We start from the raw sequence: 15,835 nt of genomic DNA, 5'->3' as shown, positions 1-15,835 counted from the left end.
CATCGTGTTGAGGAAAAAATCGTAGGCTGAATCTACATCTCTGATGTTAAATTCGTGCTGGAAATTGATTCCGTCTAATTGACAAGCCATTCTCTCGTAATGGCCACGTTTATACTGGTACATCGTAACGAACTCCGTCTATGTTGGCGTAGTCCCAGAAAACTCTACATTAATTTCGTACGGAACGTGACTCGGATCCTGTTGCGCTTCTTCAATAATCGTATGAAGGTCATTACTTAATCTAAATTCATTAGGACTATTTAAAAACACACAGATCCAGTACGTTTGATGCTCTATTTCGGATGTTCGATAACTGACATAACGGCAGGCTTATCATCTGTTCCAAGAAATTCGATTCCACTGATGTGTGAAACACATTCTCGTCGTCGTCATCAGATGTCCAAATAATGTCATGTATGTTAAAATCTCCAATTACGAGAATTCTGTGAAAACGGTACCGTTCAATGATGAATTTGATACGTTGATAGTGTTTCAGCGCAATGTCTAGATCAAATTTACTCAGGTAACAGTGATAGACGATCATCGACTGCGGTTTTACACGTATTTCAATGGCCAAAAATTAACTCGGCGATTCCTGGTCAATGGATGAATTGAATGAAACGGGTTTACTGTTTAGTGAATGATGATGACCAATGATGACCAATATTGCTATACCACTGTAATGCTAATAAGAGTCTTTATTAATGTACAGTTTTTGATAGACTAGTTTACAACGCCTCTGTGTCTGCACTTGAATTTTGAAACCTTTCCCCGTATACGCTTTCTTCTCACACCTAATAACATTGCGTGCCACACTGTGCTACTGTGCAGTTGGACCGTCCCATTAACGCTTAAAATTACTTAGTGCCACAAAGTTTGTGGTAGTGTGCTGTTATGCTCACAATATATATAACAAATGCACCTGACGTACATTCAATAGTTGACAATGAAATCACTCCTTTAATTAATAAGGACCACCTGCGATTATGCACGATATTTCCCAAGTAAAGCAAAATAAACTGTTTTAAGAACCACTTAATCAACAAATGTTTCAGTCCGAAAAAGTTCAATTATTTAATTTATTCTTACGTTTATAGTGCAAGGGTAATTTTGTGTAGACACAGGTGAACATTTGAAAATAATGAATGAATGAATTTATTGACACCGCCAAAAAACTGGCTGAATAATAATAATTTACAATAATCACATCGTTACAATATCACAGTTCGAGCAATTCGTCTAATTTTTAAAACAATCGACTGATAAAAACTAGAACTAAAAACCATATTCTTCGTAATATCTCGTTTTGAACGCACTCCTGTCATTGTACTTCATCACCGTCGTTTTATGTTCATTCATAAGTCTTATCAACCGATCAATTGGCTAATTCACTAAGTATTCACTATAGATCTTCGCGGTTCGACTAGAATCCGCAACGTAGACGTTCGAAAATTATAAGCAATTATAAGAAACTTTCATTGTAAACAAACTTTGAAGAAATCAGATCGTCGGTTATGTTTCCTTTCAATATATCAAAAGCTAGTACAGCATCAGCCACTGTTCGATGCACCTCCAAAATGCCAAAATGCTCCCTAGCCAAAATGGCAAAATCAAAAAAATACTTCGAAACATATGTGGCTGGTTGGAGGCGATCAATAACCGGAAACGTGCACTTTCCTCATAAATTTCTAAAGTTACACGTGCTGCACAGGATCGTGTGGGGTGTCATTATAAAGGTAATTGCATGTACTTCCGGGGCAAATAGGATCTTATTGGGTTTAAAACTCATCCACACTGAGATATGTGCAGTTGTAGTTTTCAACCGAAAAATGACTGAAAACTCACACTTTTCCTACTGAAATTTCTCGAGGTACACGAAACGTACATGGTAGTGTGGGGTGTCAGAAAGGTAATTCTATGTTGTTTCAAGGCAAATAGGGTATTATGGGGGTTTGGAAGCATCTACAATGAATGTGAGCACTTAAACATTTCAACTTTTCATATTTCATCGTGGACGCTTTGAAACCCCCATAATCCCCTACTTGCCCTGAAACAACATAAAATTACCTTTCTAATGACGACCATGTACGTTTCGTGTACCTCGAGAAACATTAGAAAAAGTGTGAGTTTTCATGGCGTGGGGTAATCTGGCACACCATATAAATTGATGGTGTGCCAGATTCACCTCTAATGGGCGAATCTGGCACAGTCATGACTTTTCGTTACATGTAGTAAAAGGACGCATACTATGATCGCGTGTGCCAGATTCCCCGATGCCGTTTTCATTCATTTTCCGCTTGAAAACTACAACTTCACATATCCCACTGAGGATGAATTTTAAACCCAATAAGACCCTATTTTCCCCGGACGTACATGAAATCTACTTCGAAAAATCGCTTCAATTTCGCATAATGACTGTGCTTTCAGAAACGGCAAGGACATCCTAACTGTAACACTGACGGAATAAACGTATTTTGAGATTTAAACCAGTTCTGCTACCCTTATAGTTTTAACAATCACTATGTCAGACCTTAGAGCGTTCATCGATTCCTTCTACTGTTTCAGGTGATAACAAACAAGGAGCACAATTCCACTTACCATCGCACATTGATCAAAGTATTTGTCGTCATAAATGGCTATTTCAATGGCACCTAGAAATATTTCGTTGCAACAATGTTCAAATATAATATCAACGACGACCGTTACCGTTATCTAAATAGCCGAAAGTTCGCTGTTTTTCTATCTTCAAGCAGAATGTTCAACGTTCACGCTCTCAAATTAAACTGAATTCTGATTTCGCCAGTTTCAAATAAATTTCGCAATTTTTATTCAACTTTTGAAAGTCACATAAGTTAATCTAATCAACGAAATGACAATTTTGTTATCTCAATGCAACAACCGACTAGGCAACAAAACATCGGTGCCCATTGTTGGTAAATTCATTTACCGAATTCACTGAAATTTACCAAAGATTATCGAAATTTACCGAATTTACTTTTCGGTAAATTCAGTAAATTTGCGGTAAATTTCTGCAAATTCGGTAAATGAATTAACCAATAATATGCCCTGTGTAACATGACATAATGAACTTCACAAATTGACTATGAAGACGCTGAATCTTTCGTGTGCCTTTGTGCTTTTGTGCCTTTGTGCCTCAATGTTTCCTATCTTAGTCTCTGCCATGAAACCAGTAATAAAGACAACCGAATGAACTAAAAGTAAAGTTTTATTGCCCCAAAATGGGTGCTACATTCGACCACACTTGAACTACATGGCTACTCCAATTCGGCTGGTATCGCAATCTTGTTTGTAATCGCAAATTTCTTCAACGACTCATACTTGCGCCGCCACAATTCAGTATCCGTACGAATGTGTTCATTGGCATCCTGCATCGCTTCCATATCGTGCCATTCCTAGATAAAATTTGTAGTTCGGAAAATGTCAGCAAAATGTACTCAACTCCAAGATTCGTGTCTTCTACCTGAGTCTTTTCCGTCTCCAGTTCATCCTTCTGCTCGATCCGTTTGATTCGGCAACTGGCCGCGTATCCGCGATTCTTCAATGTTCGTCGTCTCTGTTTCATGCGAACAATTTCGTCGCGAGTCAAACCGCGTAGTTTCAATGTACGGTTCAAATCACGCACCGAAATCGAAATTAACTCATCGTCGGAGATGTCTGGAATGGGACACGGCGATAGGGGTGCCTGGAATGGTATTTCGGATTTTGTAGGCTGGGTGTGTACGAATGACATAGACCAATTGGTGAACGCTTTCACCGTAAACAGTTTTGTTTTGTTTACGATCAACGCGTATGGTTGGTCCATGTTTTTTATCGGTCATTTTATGTATAATTACCAGCGGCACCTTTCTTTCGCGTTTTATTTCTTGTGGCATTTGATATTTCGCCTCCAGGGTTGATTTTGTTGCCGTAAAACGTAGAAACACAAAGAATTGAATCGAGAAAATCTAAAATTGCCGAGTCATGTTCCCTTGAAATCATTATATTCGATGTAATAGACGATGTTGTGCGTAATATTCGTGTTTTGACATTGGAGACGTCATAATAATCGGCCAATGTCGACCAGTTTCGTTGAATAAAATCGAGACAGGAGGCGTCGTTCAGTTTAAGTATTTGAATTTAAAGCGCGATGTTCTACCACTGAAGGGTTTTGGTAGAGAAGTGACTGAAAGGTTTTGGTGGAGAAGTGGAATGTATTCATGATCAACCTATTTTATGAAAATGAGTAACAGAAGTCGAACAAACAAACGAACATCACGTACCCAGCCTTGCATTTCGCAACAATATCCTTCCATGATCAATGCAGCAACCCTGAAAGGTCTCAACAAGGTTACGTGTGACACTTCAGCATTATTTCGATCTGACCCGCATCGAATGAAAGCTGAGTTATTTTCGTCTTATCGTAGATTGGACGCTCATTCAATGCATACACCGACAATTTTGCATTTGTGCAAAGAATTCTTATCGGATTGAACATCACAATATTGCGCGCGTAATCTCAACATGGACAGTGTGAAAAGAGTATTGCGCCCACGGCAACCAAAAAACCAAATCAAAAAGATCCAAAAAAGGAATGTGGTCAAAGCGAAGAAAGCCGAACTGATGATGGAACAAAAGAAAGTTCCGTTGAAGACAATTTTTAAGAAAGTCAAAAGCGGTGATGATGGATCGCATGATATTTACATGATTAAAGGCGTGAACGAGACGGAACGAGTCACATCGGATGTTACAACCGATACTACTGAGCAGAATTCCGCTGAATTTACGTCGAATGCCGCAGCGAACAGTCCTCAAATTCCTGATTTTGTCACTGAAGAAATTGTGAGTGCAATGGACATTGAAAGCTCTAAATTGGAGAAGAATCGAAAAATTTTCCCATTTCATTTCAGGCCACGTTAATCAACTGCAGTGACTTTTCCACATTCTTCAATTTTGCACTGGACAACAACGCACCGGATGAAGCCTTGGCCTTGCTCAATCTTTATTCATCCGCTTCTGTGAGAAATACTTTGACACCAACTGACAACTCCGCCAAATCAGCGAACGCTTTGCATAGCCCTCTTGACCGATCCACCGAGGAGAACAGAACTCAAAATTCGACGCTGAACTCAGTACCAACAAATCAAATTTCGAACAACGAGCCACTTCCTTCGAGTATGGCTGCCATTACGACACCGACAATTTGTTTGACGCCCAATCAATGCGAAATTCCTGTGGAACATTTTACCACTACGAGTGGGCAGGACGTCTGGATGGCAGACAATGAATTTATGTCAACAACATCTTGCAGCTCAACGTAAGTGTAACTCCACATAACGGAGCTCGACACTGTGTTTTGTCGTTGATTTCGATAGCAGGCGAACTAATTTTTCCTTTTTTGTCTCTCTCTAAAGTCGATTCGATGAAATAAGGAGCAACGAGATATTCGGCGAGAGATTCATTTACGCCAAGCGGACGATTCCGCCAGTAAAGGTCTTAGAAGAGATACTTGGTCCGCGACAGCTCGTACCTTTGTACAGAATACGATCGACTTCACATTCAATATTTCAGTGTCATGTTGTTGTCAATGGTCTGGATGGTAATGAACGATTAAAATCTTTCCTTTAATTTAATTTGCTTAACATTTGGTTGTTCGTGTGATTGTTCTACAGCCAACGGATCTGGAACGTCCAAAGAGCATGCAAGTAATTTGGCCGCGCTGTCACTTCTGGACAAATTGATCAGCACCAATTTTTTCGGTAATGTCATCGGCCGGTTACAGGAGTTCTGTGCGACTATTAGTTGGCCACTGCCAAAATACACAGAGGAAATGGCAGGTCGGACGTTGATCAAAAATGAATATGTGTTCATCGTTGCCTGTTCGGTGAAACAATACAGTGAAATTGGACAGGGAAGAAGCAAAAGAATGGCAAAAATTTTTGCCGCTTATAAGATGTGGTACAAACTAACCGGCAAAAATTAAGAGAAACCATTACGTTCGTCCTTATTGTTGTATACCGCCTATCGCAAATTGTTTTATTTTTTTTTGTTGAATTTAATCTTACGGAAATGGACTGCTACAAAGGCTACATTCATGAATAAATCGTTGAACATGAACAGAGTATCGGATTTTGATTGTCTTTTGATGCGAGCTAGGTCAACCTGAAATCTGACTTCAGATTGATCTAATCTTAAGTCGATGTGAAATCTGATTTTATAATTTTGACCTGACATGAGACCTAATTCTACCCTGGAAGACAATAGCCTGACCCGACCTGGTAAGTTTTCTGGTTACGTATTAGGATAAGCCTACCAATCCTCAGATCAGATCAGATAAGTTTTCGAACTTACAAAGTTCAGGTCAGAACAGGTAAGATCTACTTTCAGATCAAGGGAATTTTTCCGAGCTTTAATTAATGTATAACATCCCCGTTGTCATCAAAACTTTGGAAATTACACTGGAAAGAGATTCCGATTCTCCCGTAATGTTAGATTCTCTGAATGGGGCTTTATATTCTTGGATTGTGTTATCTTTGGAGGTACCAACTCCCTTGTGATAATTAAGATTTTCTCAGAAATTTTCTTGTCTATTGGAAATTTAAGATTGGCAAGAGGGATTCTTTTGAAAAACAGCCTACCCAAATCGGACACATTTTCCAGTGGACTTTTTAATATGTGCCTAGAAAGGACTTCAACCCTAGAGCCCAAAACCACTTTCAAAAAAATTCTTCGAAGCTTTTGTGACTGGTGAAAGGTGATCAAAAACCGAAAACTTGCACTTTTCTTACCAAAATTTCTCCGGGTACACGAGCCGTACAGGGTCGTGTGGGGTGTCATTAGAAAGGTAATCACATGTACTATTGAGCCGAATAAAGACTCATTGGTTTTTAAATTAATCCACACTGAAATATGTTCTGTTGAAGTTTTCAAGCAAAAACTTGCACTTTCCTTACCAATATTTCTCCAGTTACACGAGCCGTACATGGTGGTGTGGTAGGGTTCCCATTCGTCCTCTTTTTAGAGGACATGTCCTCTTTTTTCGTCTCGTTCTTCTTTTTTACAAAAATTCTAAGAACATCACTTTTTTGATGAAAACGTCCTCTTTGTCCTCTTTTTTCAGGTCTTCTTCTTTTTTAAGTAAATTTAATACCTAAAAAACGAAAAATTTTCGCTGCGCGGTGTTAACTAATGATCTTCTCTGTCAGAGAATCTCTAAAAGGTAATACAACAAACTCTTCACATAAAAAAAATATTTCGCTCGCTCCGCTCGCATTCTTTATCTAATCCTTTCCTTACATTAAAACAAAAGTTAGTAATTTTACAAGAAAGGAAATAGTGTAACGTTGTGTGAAATACCAAAGATCACGCAATGATAAGGTAAAACGAATTCTGTATTCAGATATAATGGAGTGGATGTTATCACTGAGAAGGAATCGAAAAGAATATCAGGACTATTTCAGTGCATATTGCACAGAGCATTTTTGAATTTTTTGTTTTCAGCATGAACTGTGGTGTAAATTACACAATAGTTGCACAAAGTGAATGTACAGTCGTTGTAATTCCGCGTCAGAAATCCACTTTTCGGCCTTTTTTTTGAATGTGAAGGCGTCCTCTTTTTGTCCTCTTTTTTGACTCCGAAATGTCCTCTTTTTCAAAATTGAAAAATGGGAACCCTTGTGGGGTATCATTTGAAAGGTAATTTTATGTGCTTTTGGGCCAAATAGGGTCTTATGAAGGGTTTGAAAGCATCTACGATTAAATATGAGAAGTTGAAATGTTTAAGTGCCCATATTTCATCGCATATGCATCCAAACCCGATTTCGGTAGGCTGTTTTTCAAAAGAGTCCCTCCAAGTAAATTAGTACTTAAGAATCTAAGCTAGATGTTACGCTAGGTGGTTAATTGCTGTATTCGCCTAAATATAGACCAGACACATGTTGTTTGGAAGGTCTGAGTACTGAGGCCATTCTTTGAAACAGATGTACACAAATTCATCGTATTTGGTTTACGTCATACACGTCAACCAGTGTGTGCGGTGCATCGTTCAATTTCAGTTTTCTAATTTTCTAGGCAAGGAAGTCTTAAAACTTCCTCAAAATTCTCTGTATAATCCAGGAATCTAAGACCATAGGCGGAGAATACTAAAGTTACGTAAGAACCTTTCAATAATCTTTGTCTAAATTTTGGTGTAAACAAAGCACAAATTAACTGGCTCAAACTGGGAAACCAGATGGGAATCGAAATAAAATGAGTAGGAAAAATATGAACGGGAAGACGAATTCAAATTGATTGAAAATTGCCTCAAGATATACCGACCTCTCCTGATGTTCGTGAAAACTCTCCCGAAAATTCTCAGTCTTAATTCCATTCTCCTAACATACGAGTAGACTGTAAAGACAGTATTTTTCTAAAGCCAATTTGCTGATCCCTACGAAAAATGAGAGATTGCTTTCACTTTAACTGAAGCTTAAAGATGATTTGCTAATGGACCTAAAATTCGTAATTGAATCCTAAGCGATGCGGCATCTGTTTCCTACCCACTTAACCCTTTCTTCAATTCATAAAACTCCTAAAAATAGTTAGAATTTTTAACTTTCAATTAGATCGGAGGCTCGAAATCAAAATCGTGTTAAAATTGATGCACACAGGCCCTACGTTGTTGCATGAGACTGTAGAATAAAAAAAAATGATTTTTGCAAAAACGAAATGAAATTTTTATTTTTTGGTGAAATAACCTTAAGTACAAAAAAAGTTTAATGGACGACTTGACGTCATGAGTAAAAACGCAGAAAAAAGTTTTTAATTATCATTGATCGCTAGCTGCTTAAGAATTTCAATGTATAGTAGCAATCGAACTGAATTACGGACATTAACCAGTTTTTTGTTTCTTGCTGTTTTTCTGGCTATTGGAGCCATTTGCTGCCTTGGAACCATTTTCGTCAATTTTTCTTTTCTTATTATCCTCTTCGTGCTGCTCCTCCTCCTATAGGAAAAAAAAAACAAGAAATCATGAATTGAATAGTCACGTCATCGTAGTACGAATAAAAAGTTTATCCTTTATCGCATTGAGTATCGAGATTCAGTGGAAAAAAAAAATTCTACGGAAAAGAAGCTCTTACCACCGATTCCATACATTCGTCACCCTCGTCCTCCACTTGTTCCATATAGGTCGAAATGATATTGCCATGAATGTATACTGGCCCAGAACCTTCGATCAAAGTAAATGTGACGGGTGCTTCAGGGAACTCCAGATTGACAATTGAAGTACGAGCCTCGCCCGCTTTCAATACGGCAATGGGAATCTGTACAGGGCCGTTCGCCGACGTCGTCTTAACCTGCGAAAGACGTGGAGAAATAAAGATTTATGGTTAGGTAGAGACAGGCTATGTCATTTGTTATTATGGCTAGCGAAGAATAACTGTTGTCTTTAACAGCATTTGGTATAAAAAAGCAAATTGTACAGCTAGTCATCTGTTGTAGAAATAATAAGCGATGAAGATGTGGGCAGAATCCTCTTATGTTCAGAAAAATATACATCGAATCAACGCACTTCAAGCGAAAGTGTTCATAGTCGACCGCTGCTGAATAGAGTTCTATTTTGTTTTTTATAGTGTTTCATAGCTGTGTGATACTGTCAAGTTTTAGAGTACCTTATTTAGAGTTCCACTCATGCTTGAAGTGACTTGATCGAATAAATTGAAGTAAAAGATTTTGTATCAAACACGAAGCGATACTTTGAACAGAAGAAGTAGTAGATTTGATCCTTGTATCGTGATACGCTTGCCATTAAGATACGCTTGCCATTAAGAAAAGCTTTCACAGCAAATATTTTCTTGATATAACGCGACGGAACGAATTCCGCTACAGCTTAACAAAGAATCAGAAATTAATAATCAGCAAAGGAACAACAACAACAATTTGTTTTTGATAAAATAAATTTACAGGCCCCGCTAGTGCCGATTCAGATAAGAAGTCAGCAGTAAGTCATTGGATCTTGAGAAGCACATTCAATTCAAAAAATTTTGTTCAAAAACATGGTGTCACAAATGGGCTTTTTCACCATCATCTTCGTGGTGATCATTACAAATTACGTGTCAGTGAAAGGTGACTGCGAAATGGACTGTACCGATTTGCAAGTCCAACAATATTACCATTCATTGGCTAACATTCAATCGTCAGACACAAGCACCCGAGTGATTAACGCTGGTAATAATATTACACGTAGGGTGAGCATACCAGTCTCCGGACATATACGAGTAGTCGGACACCTATTACTTTTTGGTTGATAAACGTTTTATGAATAAAAACAATTGGTGTCCAACTACTGGTGCATTTCTAGAGACTGGTTCCACCATAATTGAGGACCTGTGCAATTTACCTTAAATTTCCGTTCTTTTTGCTTATTCATTTGCTTACAGAAACTGATGTAAAATCAGTCATCCAAGCATATAGAGATTGCATTAGGGTCTGCAAAGAACGCCAGCCGGGAAATGTTTCAATTTGACTTGGTGTCCAACGGAAAATGATGTCTTTTTGGTGAGACCGCAATTGTTACAACAATCAATACGATACAAACTAATGCAAAATCAAAATTAATCCTGGAATTCATTGAGCGTGTAAATAAAGACGCCGAGTTGGTATCGTTTCGTAATTTTTACTTTGTTTCGTCGATATGTTTTACAGGAACAAAGTCCAAGAAGTGCTATCCATTGGTTATGCTCTAACCACCAACAGTAAGTCAACTTATTCGAGCAGAATAAAAATCAAATAAAGAATTTACCTCGATAACATTATACTCGTCGACTGGGGCGTTTTGACCCAAGAGAATTTGTTTGACCACTAGCTTGAAAAGAGGACTTTGTTCTTCTTCTCCATTTTCAGAAGAATTCCATGTTGTTGTCGCCTTTGGCTCGCCGAGGACAGCACCTAAATTATGATAAAATTTTGGATTTTGGTTAACTTAGTCAATGTTCCCATCTGAAACGACACCTAACCAAAAAAAATTAACCCGCGCCAAATCTATTGTTCTGTCTGAATTTCATATTTTCTAATCACAGACAATTATGAAACTTAAATTTTTTATCGTTTCGTGGCGCGTTTCTTTTGGTCATGTTGAATCTGTCGAAGGTCTTACCGTAAAAATATTCTCCTTCCATTGCGATCGTATTTACTTTTAAAATGTAATTGGCACGTCGTTTTGGTACTCGTTTCAACCACTTTATGATGCTTTGAATGTTTAACAATTAAATGAGCAATCCAGGGTTGTGATGAAAATAAGTTAGATGCGTCTCTTTTAAAAGGTAATAGAACACAACAGCTGGTGTCACCTGTTATTGCATAGAGTTACCAATTTCATCTGTTACCGACAACGATGACAATAAATACGCGATGAACTTTAGGGAAAAGACACTCATGCATTGCAAAATGTGTATTACGACTAACGAAGTAAAGGACAAATATAGTGTGGAGGTAATGCCATCCACACTATATTTACCTTGGTAAAGGATTATGTGTCACACTACTCCTATCATTAACATAGAAAATATTCGTAAGCTTATGAAGTCGCAGAAGACTCTCTGTTTAAAGATGTCTTTGTTTTGTTGTATGAGTTACAATCAGAAGTGCGGTGGCACCAAAAGTTCGATATTATTATTTATTTGTTAAATCGAACGAAGTAACAGACTTTCTGTGACACTGTCACACACTACCGATACTTACAACAAAGGTAGTTATATATAGATAACATCATATTGATGATATGATCGCGATATGTAAAAGTTTAAACGCGCATTTGGCCAATAACAACGCACTTCAACCAAAAGTGATCATGCCAATGCCAAGGTAAATATAGTGAGGAGGTAATGCCATATATAATCGAATCAGATGTGCGGTGGCACGAAAGTTCGATACAAACGCCATATCATCCCTTCGTTGAAAGCAAAAAATGGAATAGAACGTCGGGCCATCTGTTGTGAGATAGTGAAAATATTTTTGTGAAATAATAATATTTATTTATTTCACACCAACGGGTAAAACCCTACTGGCGAATCCACAGGAAGTACAATCTATTGCTAAATAACTGATCTGACAACAAATCGTTTTTAAGCCTAAAATCAAAATCAAGCACAGCTTTGCAGAAATCAAAAAATTTCCGACACAAAAAGTCATCAACGCCAAATTAATACAAGTAAATCGTAGTCAACCATTTTAAAAAAAGATGTAACTGGCATCGAACTTATGTGCTAGGTCGCGCGTCTGAATGGCATTACCTCTACACTGTATTTACCTTGGCCAATGCAATCTTTTTTTTTAAATGGTTGACTACGATTTAGTTGTATTTAGGGATTGCAAACCGGTTTAAACCGAACCGGTTAGCCGGGCGATTTTGGGAGTTAAAAAACCACGGTTTTTTATCAAGAAAACCGCGGTTTTCGGTTTTTCAATGAAACGTTAGAAATCTCTAGTTTTTTGGGAGAATTTAAGCATTTATTTTGTGTTATAACGACAATCGGTTATATATGGCATTACCTCCTCACTTTATTTACCTCGATTTTTACAGTGTGACTTACTTGAAGTGCTTTGCCAATAAACAAAACCTGACAGAAGGAAAACAGGAAAAGTAGGAAAATATGCAGTTTAGCTTGCTTTATCGCCAATAGCTACTGTTGTATGTACAAATCCAATTTTCTTAAAATTTAAATATTTTCTTTCGTCTCGGCTAAGGTAAACATATGGGCAGAGGTAATGCCTTTTATTTAAAATCAAAAAATTGCTTAGAAACCTGGGCCATCTGTTTTGTGATAGCCACAACATTTTGTGAAACACAAGTAAATCACAGTCAACCTTCTAAAAAAAGGTGTCATTAGCATCGAACTATTGGGCTAGGCATCGCTCCACAATCGTCTTCCCGTATATGAAATACAGAAGATCGCAAGGTATCAGTAAAAAGGTAATTAAATGAGAAACTTTGTTTACAATAGACATTTTACAACTAATTTATTTTCCGAATATTTTATAAATAACAAAATCTATAGAAACATCTGTCGAATTCTTTGTCTTCTCCAATTTTCCATGGCACTTGCGGCGTCGATTAATCAGAGAAACGCAATCTTTTGTTTGGATGAAAATAACGATTTCTCATACACTTTTCAAATGGAGTCGCATATTCACATTTCATCGTCAGTGCTTTCGATCTTCCCTTTATTACATTATCAATCTTTGCACATATTGACGCATCCAAAACAAATTCAGTTTCATTAAACCGAGAAAAGTATAATTTCACTTTCTCTAAATTTGCTAACTTGCAAATAATATCAGCCGCATCGAAAGCTCCATAAAAATCACAATGTTTTAAAGTAAGGATAGGCAATTGATCCAAGCATACGAATTGTTCAATGTCTCGTGGAAGTGTAGTGCCATGCCGCACTCATTAACCCTATGGTTAATAAAGAGTAATGTTTAGTAAAGAGAGATATTATAATGTATGCACGTTAGACATTAATGTTAATAATATACTTAATAAAGCAGTCTATATACAACCATTGAAGCGAGTAGTCTTATTTTATTCTACATGGCGACCGAGACAGGACCCGAACCTGCAATCTTCGGATTCGAAGTCCGAAATGTATTCTACATGGCGACCCGCAGGCCTGCACAGTCAGCATTCCGCTGGCTGTGCAGTAAAAGAAAAAAAAGAACCTCAAAGTATTTATATAAAATTGCGGTTCAGTAAAAGAAATTTTACCTGAAGTGAAAAATGATAAATTTATATGTTGAAGATTGAATTAAAAATTGAAATTTAAATGCTGAAAGTTGAAAGAAAGTTGAACAGAGTGATAGAAAATAAATATGATGTGTTAGAAAACCAACAAAAACTAAAAACGGTGAAGAATTACTGACCCGCGTCACATGAAAAAAAAATGAAAATGCTGATTGGCTGAATATAAACTTGGGCACTGCGACCTCGGTTGGACCAGAAATCCGAGTCCAGGCAGCGACTTTTTGGCGGTTTTGACGAAAACCGAAACAACAAGAAGCAATCGAACAATGGCACCTGTGAAGACTTCCTTTGGACAACAATGTGAGATCAAATCTTTCGGACGATTCTAAAACGATAAATGCAAGCAATTTATAATGGAAATGGTAACAGACATGAAACGAGAAATTAAAAAAGGTATCAATTTGTAGAAAATATGGTGGACGAAAGTATAAAAACGAGATTATTCTTGAGACAATTGTGAAAATGTTTACTCATATTGGTTAAAAAAAAAGAATCTGTAAAAGTGATGACATGAAATTATTGTTAAGACGAGAGTGAAGATATTAATTGGTATTCGTATTCATGTTTATCCATATTGGTGCCTCTAAATGTGAAAAAGAAAAGAAAGAATGATATATGTAAAATGAAGAATTGTTTGTGAAAAATTTGAAATTTTTATGATCAAAGTGGTGAAAAAAAATTGAGCCACGCCAACATGAGCGGATGTTAAAAAAAAAAAAAAAAACATTTTAGTTGAAACGCGACAACATAAAGTAAGGTTTTTGCTGATCAAAGCATGATTTGATTGTTGCAATAACAATTTGCTTGAAAGAAATGCGATACCATGAATTGCAATGAAAGTGAAAATGTATATTATTTGCTAATCAAAACATAATTCATGCATATGATGTAGTTTATTACTACATGAAAAAAAAAATGAAATTTCAATTTCTTAATATATTCGGTTTTTGAAATGGCATCTCCATAGTTGTTATGGTCTGAAGACATAAATGTAGAAAGCTTAAATTTGAACTTTGAAAACTTTTGAAATGGAACCTTGATATTAAATGAAGAACTGAGAGATGATTTTGTACTTTTCAAAATTTAACGGTGTCAGTGTTGGTACGAAAATTTTTGGTTGGGCACTTTGAAATTGACTGAATTGAAGGATTAAATTGAAGAGTTGAGATATGACTTCGATTTTTTGATAAATACGATATGAATATTTATATGAAAGCAATACATTTTGATAGAAATTTGAAATTGAGTAACGAAATGAAATTTGAAATTTGAAGCTTTGGATTACTTAATGAATGCTGTAAATCTAAAAACTAATTAGAATAATTTCTTTATAAAAAAAAAATGCTGTATAGATACTTATGTAAAAATTTTGATAACGAACTTTGAAATTGAATGACGAATTATGAACTTTGAAACGAACTAGAATTGAGGTATGACGGAAAATAATTGTATGAAGTTAATGTTGAAGAATTTTGTAAAGGTGTTAAATTTGGTGGCTTAGCTATTGAAAGCATTAAAAAAAAAAAAAAGAGAAGAAAAGAAGATCTGATCAAAAATTGAAATCGAAACTTGAAAACGCTTATTTTTCTGAAAGAGAGGTAGAAATTTCATGGTAGAATGATATCTGAAAAAAAAAAAGTTGAATCAAATTTTGACCACAAATTGAAGTGCTGGTAGTGTAGATGGAAGAGATGATATTGCAGATACATTGAAAGTTGAAAAATGGAATGAATGAAGATTTTTTTGAAAAAAAAAGAAAGAAAAGAAACCAGTACGGTTATGTAATTTGTATATGTAATGGAAGCTCAGAAATTCTTACATACACGTAAATCTTTTATCGGTCTATTCTGATATTTACTTGAAAATAATAAAAAAAAAAAAAAAAAAAAAATTGAATTTGAACTTGAACTTCAATGATCTATGATGGTTGAAAAATTAATATTTTAAGTTAAAAATGGAAATTTACACGATATAACATTCTTGAAAGGATTTTTTTGCTCATTAATAATTTTTTTAAAGGATTTCTTTTTCGAACTAATTTGTTTATGACTATATCAC

At 36.3% G+C, this 15,835-nt stretch overlaps 4 protein-coding genes and 2 long non-coding RNA genes across 7 annotated transcripts in view; 3 read left to right on the top strand and 3 right to left on the bottom strand.

The window, feature by feature from the left end:
* The window catches only part of LOC119066825, a 29,751-nt gene extending 26,742 nt beyond the window's left edge, over window positions 1-3,009 (bottom strand). Inside the window, exon 1 of the mRNA XM_037169485.1 lies at window positions 2,599-3,009. The gene's annotated coding sequence lies outside the window, so the exon portion shown is untranslated. The remainder of the gene's footprint in view (window positions 1-2,598) is intronic.
* A 196-nt stretch (window positions 3,010-3,205) lies between these two features.
* On the bottom strand, window positions 3,206-4,024 carry LOC119066828 (transcription factor MafK-like). 2 transcript variants are annotated; one of them, XM_037169489.1, is made up of 3 exons: window positions 3,864-4,024; window positions 3,482-3,703; window positions 3,206-3,413 (listed from the first exon to the last, which is right to left on the bottom strand). In XM_037169489.1, the coding sequence occupies exons 1-3, from the start codon at window positions 3,891-3,893 to the stop codon at window positions 3,276-3,278; spliced, it is 390 nt and encodes a 129-aa protein (XP_037025384.1). In that variant the 5' UTR covers window positions 3,894-4,024; the 3' UTR covers window positions 3,206-3,275. The 2 variants fall into 2 exon arrangements, with proteins under 2 accessions (XP_037025384.1, XP_037025383.1); XM_037169488.1 differs by having other exon boundaries at window positions 3,855-4,023.
* A 321-nt stretch (window positions 4,025-4,345) lies between these two features.
* Window positions 4,346-6,116, top strand: LOC119085997. Its single transcript, XM_037196568.1, has 4 exons — window positions 4,346-4,839; window positions 4,908-5,314; window positions 5,412-5,596; window positions 5,670-6,116. Exons 1-4 carry the CDS (start codon window positions 4,522-4,524, stop codon window positions 5,978-5,980), a joined length of 1,221 nt encoding a protein of 406 aa, XP_037052463.1. The 5' UTR covers window positions 4,346-4,521; the 3' UTR covers window positions 5,981-6,116.
* A 2,577-nt stretch (window positions 6,117-8,693) lies between these two features.
* Window positions 8,694-11,291, bottom strand: LOC119086043 (nucleoplasmin-like protein). The gene is made up of 4 exons (XM_037196617.1): window positions 11,132-11,291; window positions 10,778-10,923; window positions 9,117-9,332; window positions 8,694-8,980 (listed from the first exon to the last, which is right to left on the bottom strand). Exons 1-4 carry the CDS (start codon window positions 11,151-11,153, stop codon window positions 8,867-8,869), a joined length of 498 nt encoding a protein of 165 aa, XP_037052512.1. The 5' UTR covers window positions 11,154-11,291; the 3' UTR covers window positions 8,694-8,866.
* On the top strand, window positions 9,977-10,648 carry LOC119086044. The gene is made up of 2 exons (XR_005089389.1): window positions 9,977-10,203; window positions 10,416-10,648. It is a non-coding gene; the product is annotated as an uncharacterized LOC119086044 (long non-coding RNA).
* Window positions 11,292-13,634: 2,343 nt separating the features above from the next.
* Window positions 13,635-15,402, top strand: LOC119086070. Its single transcript, XR_005089394.1, has 2 exons — window positions 13,635-15,074; window positions 15,130-15,402. It is a non-coding gene; the product is annotated as an uncharacterized LOC119086070 (long non-coding RNA).
* Window positions 15,403-15,835: the final 433 nt, after the last annotated feature.

This window comes from Bradysia coprophila, chromosome IV (assembly GCF_014529535.1).
Source record: "Bradysia coprophila strain Holo2 chromosome IV, BU_Bcop_v1, whole genome shotgun sequence".
Classification (NCBI taxonomy): domain Eukaryota; kingdom Metazoa; phylum Arthropoda; class Insecta; order Diptera; family Sciaridae; genus Bradysia; species Bradysia coprophila.
The sequence above is the reverse complement of the archived record's forward strand: the minus strand, read 5'-3'. Positions and strand labels throughout refer to the sequence as shown.

What these genes read in the sequence shown, in the direction of transcription:
- LOC119066828 (XM_037169488.1), bottom strand. Translation starts at nt 3,893, where the DNA reads ATGCCACAAGAAATAAAACGCGAAAGAAAGGTGCCGCTG. An exon ending in GCGAAAGAAAGGTGCCGCTG is followed by an intron (nt 3,704 to 3,854) that starts GTAATTATACAT and finishes ATACCATTCCAG; the next exon opens with GCACCCCTATCGCCGTGTCC. An exon ending in TGGAGACGGAAAAGACTCAG is followed by an intron (nt 3,414 to 3,481) that starts GTAGAAGACACG and finishes AATTTTATCTAG; the next exon opens with GAATGGCACGATATGGAAGC.
- LOC119085997 (XM_037196568.1), top strand. Translation starts at nt 4,522, where the DNA reads ATGGACAGTGTGAAAAGAGTATTGCGCCCACGGCAACCAAAAAACCAA. An exon ending in ACAACATCTTGCAGCTCAAC is followed by an intron (nt 5,315 to 5,411) that starts GTAAGTGTAACT and finishes CTCTCTCTAAAG; the next exon opens with TCGATTCGATGAAATAAGGA. An exon ending in TGTTGTCAATGGTCTGGATG is followed by an intron (nt 5,597 to 5,669) that starts GTAATGAACGAT and finishes ATTGTTCTACAG; the next exon opens with CCAACGGATCTGGAACGTCC.
- LOC119086043 (XM_037196617.1), bottom strand. Translation starts at nt 11,153, where the DNA reads ATGGAAGGAGAATATTTTTACG. An exon ending in GGAAGGAGAATATTTTTACG is followed by an intron (nt 10,924 to 11,131) that starts GTAAGACCTTCG and finishes ATCATAATTTAG; the next exon opens with GTGCTGTCCTCGGCGAGCCA. An exon ending in ACGAGTATAATGTTATCGAG is followed by an intron (nt 9,333 to 10,777) that starts GTAAATTCTTTA and finishes CGTCTTTCGCAG; the next exon opens with GTTAAGACGACGTCGGCGAA.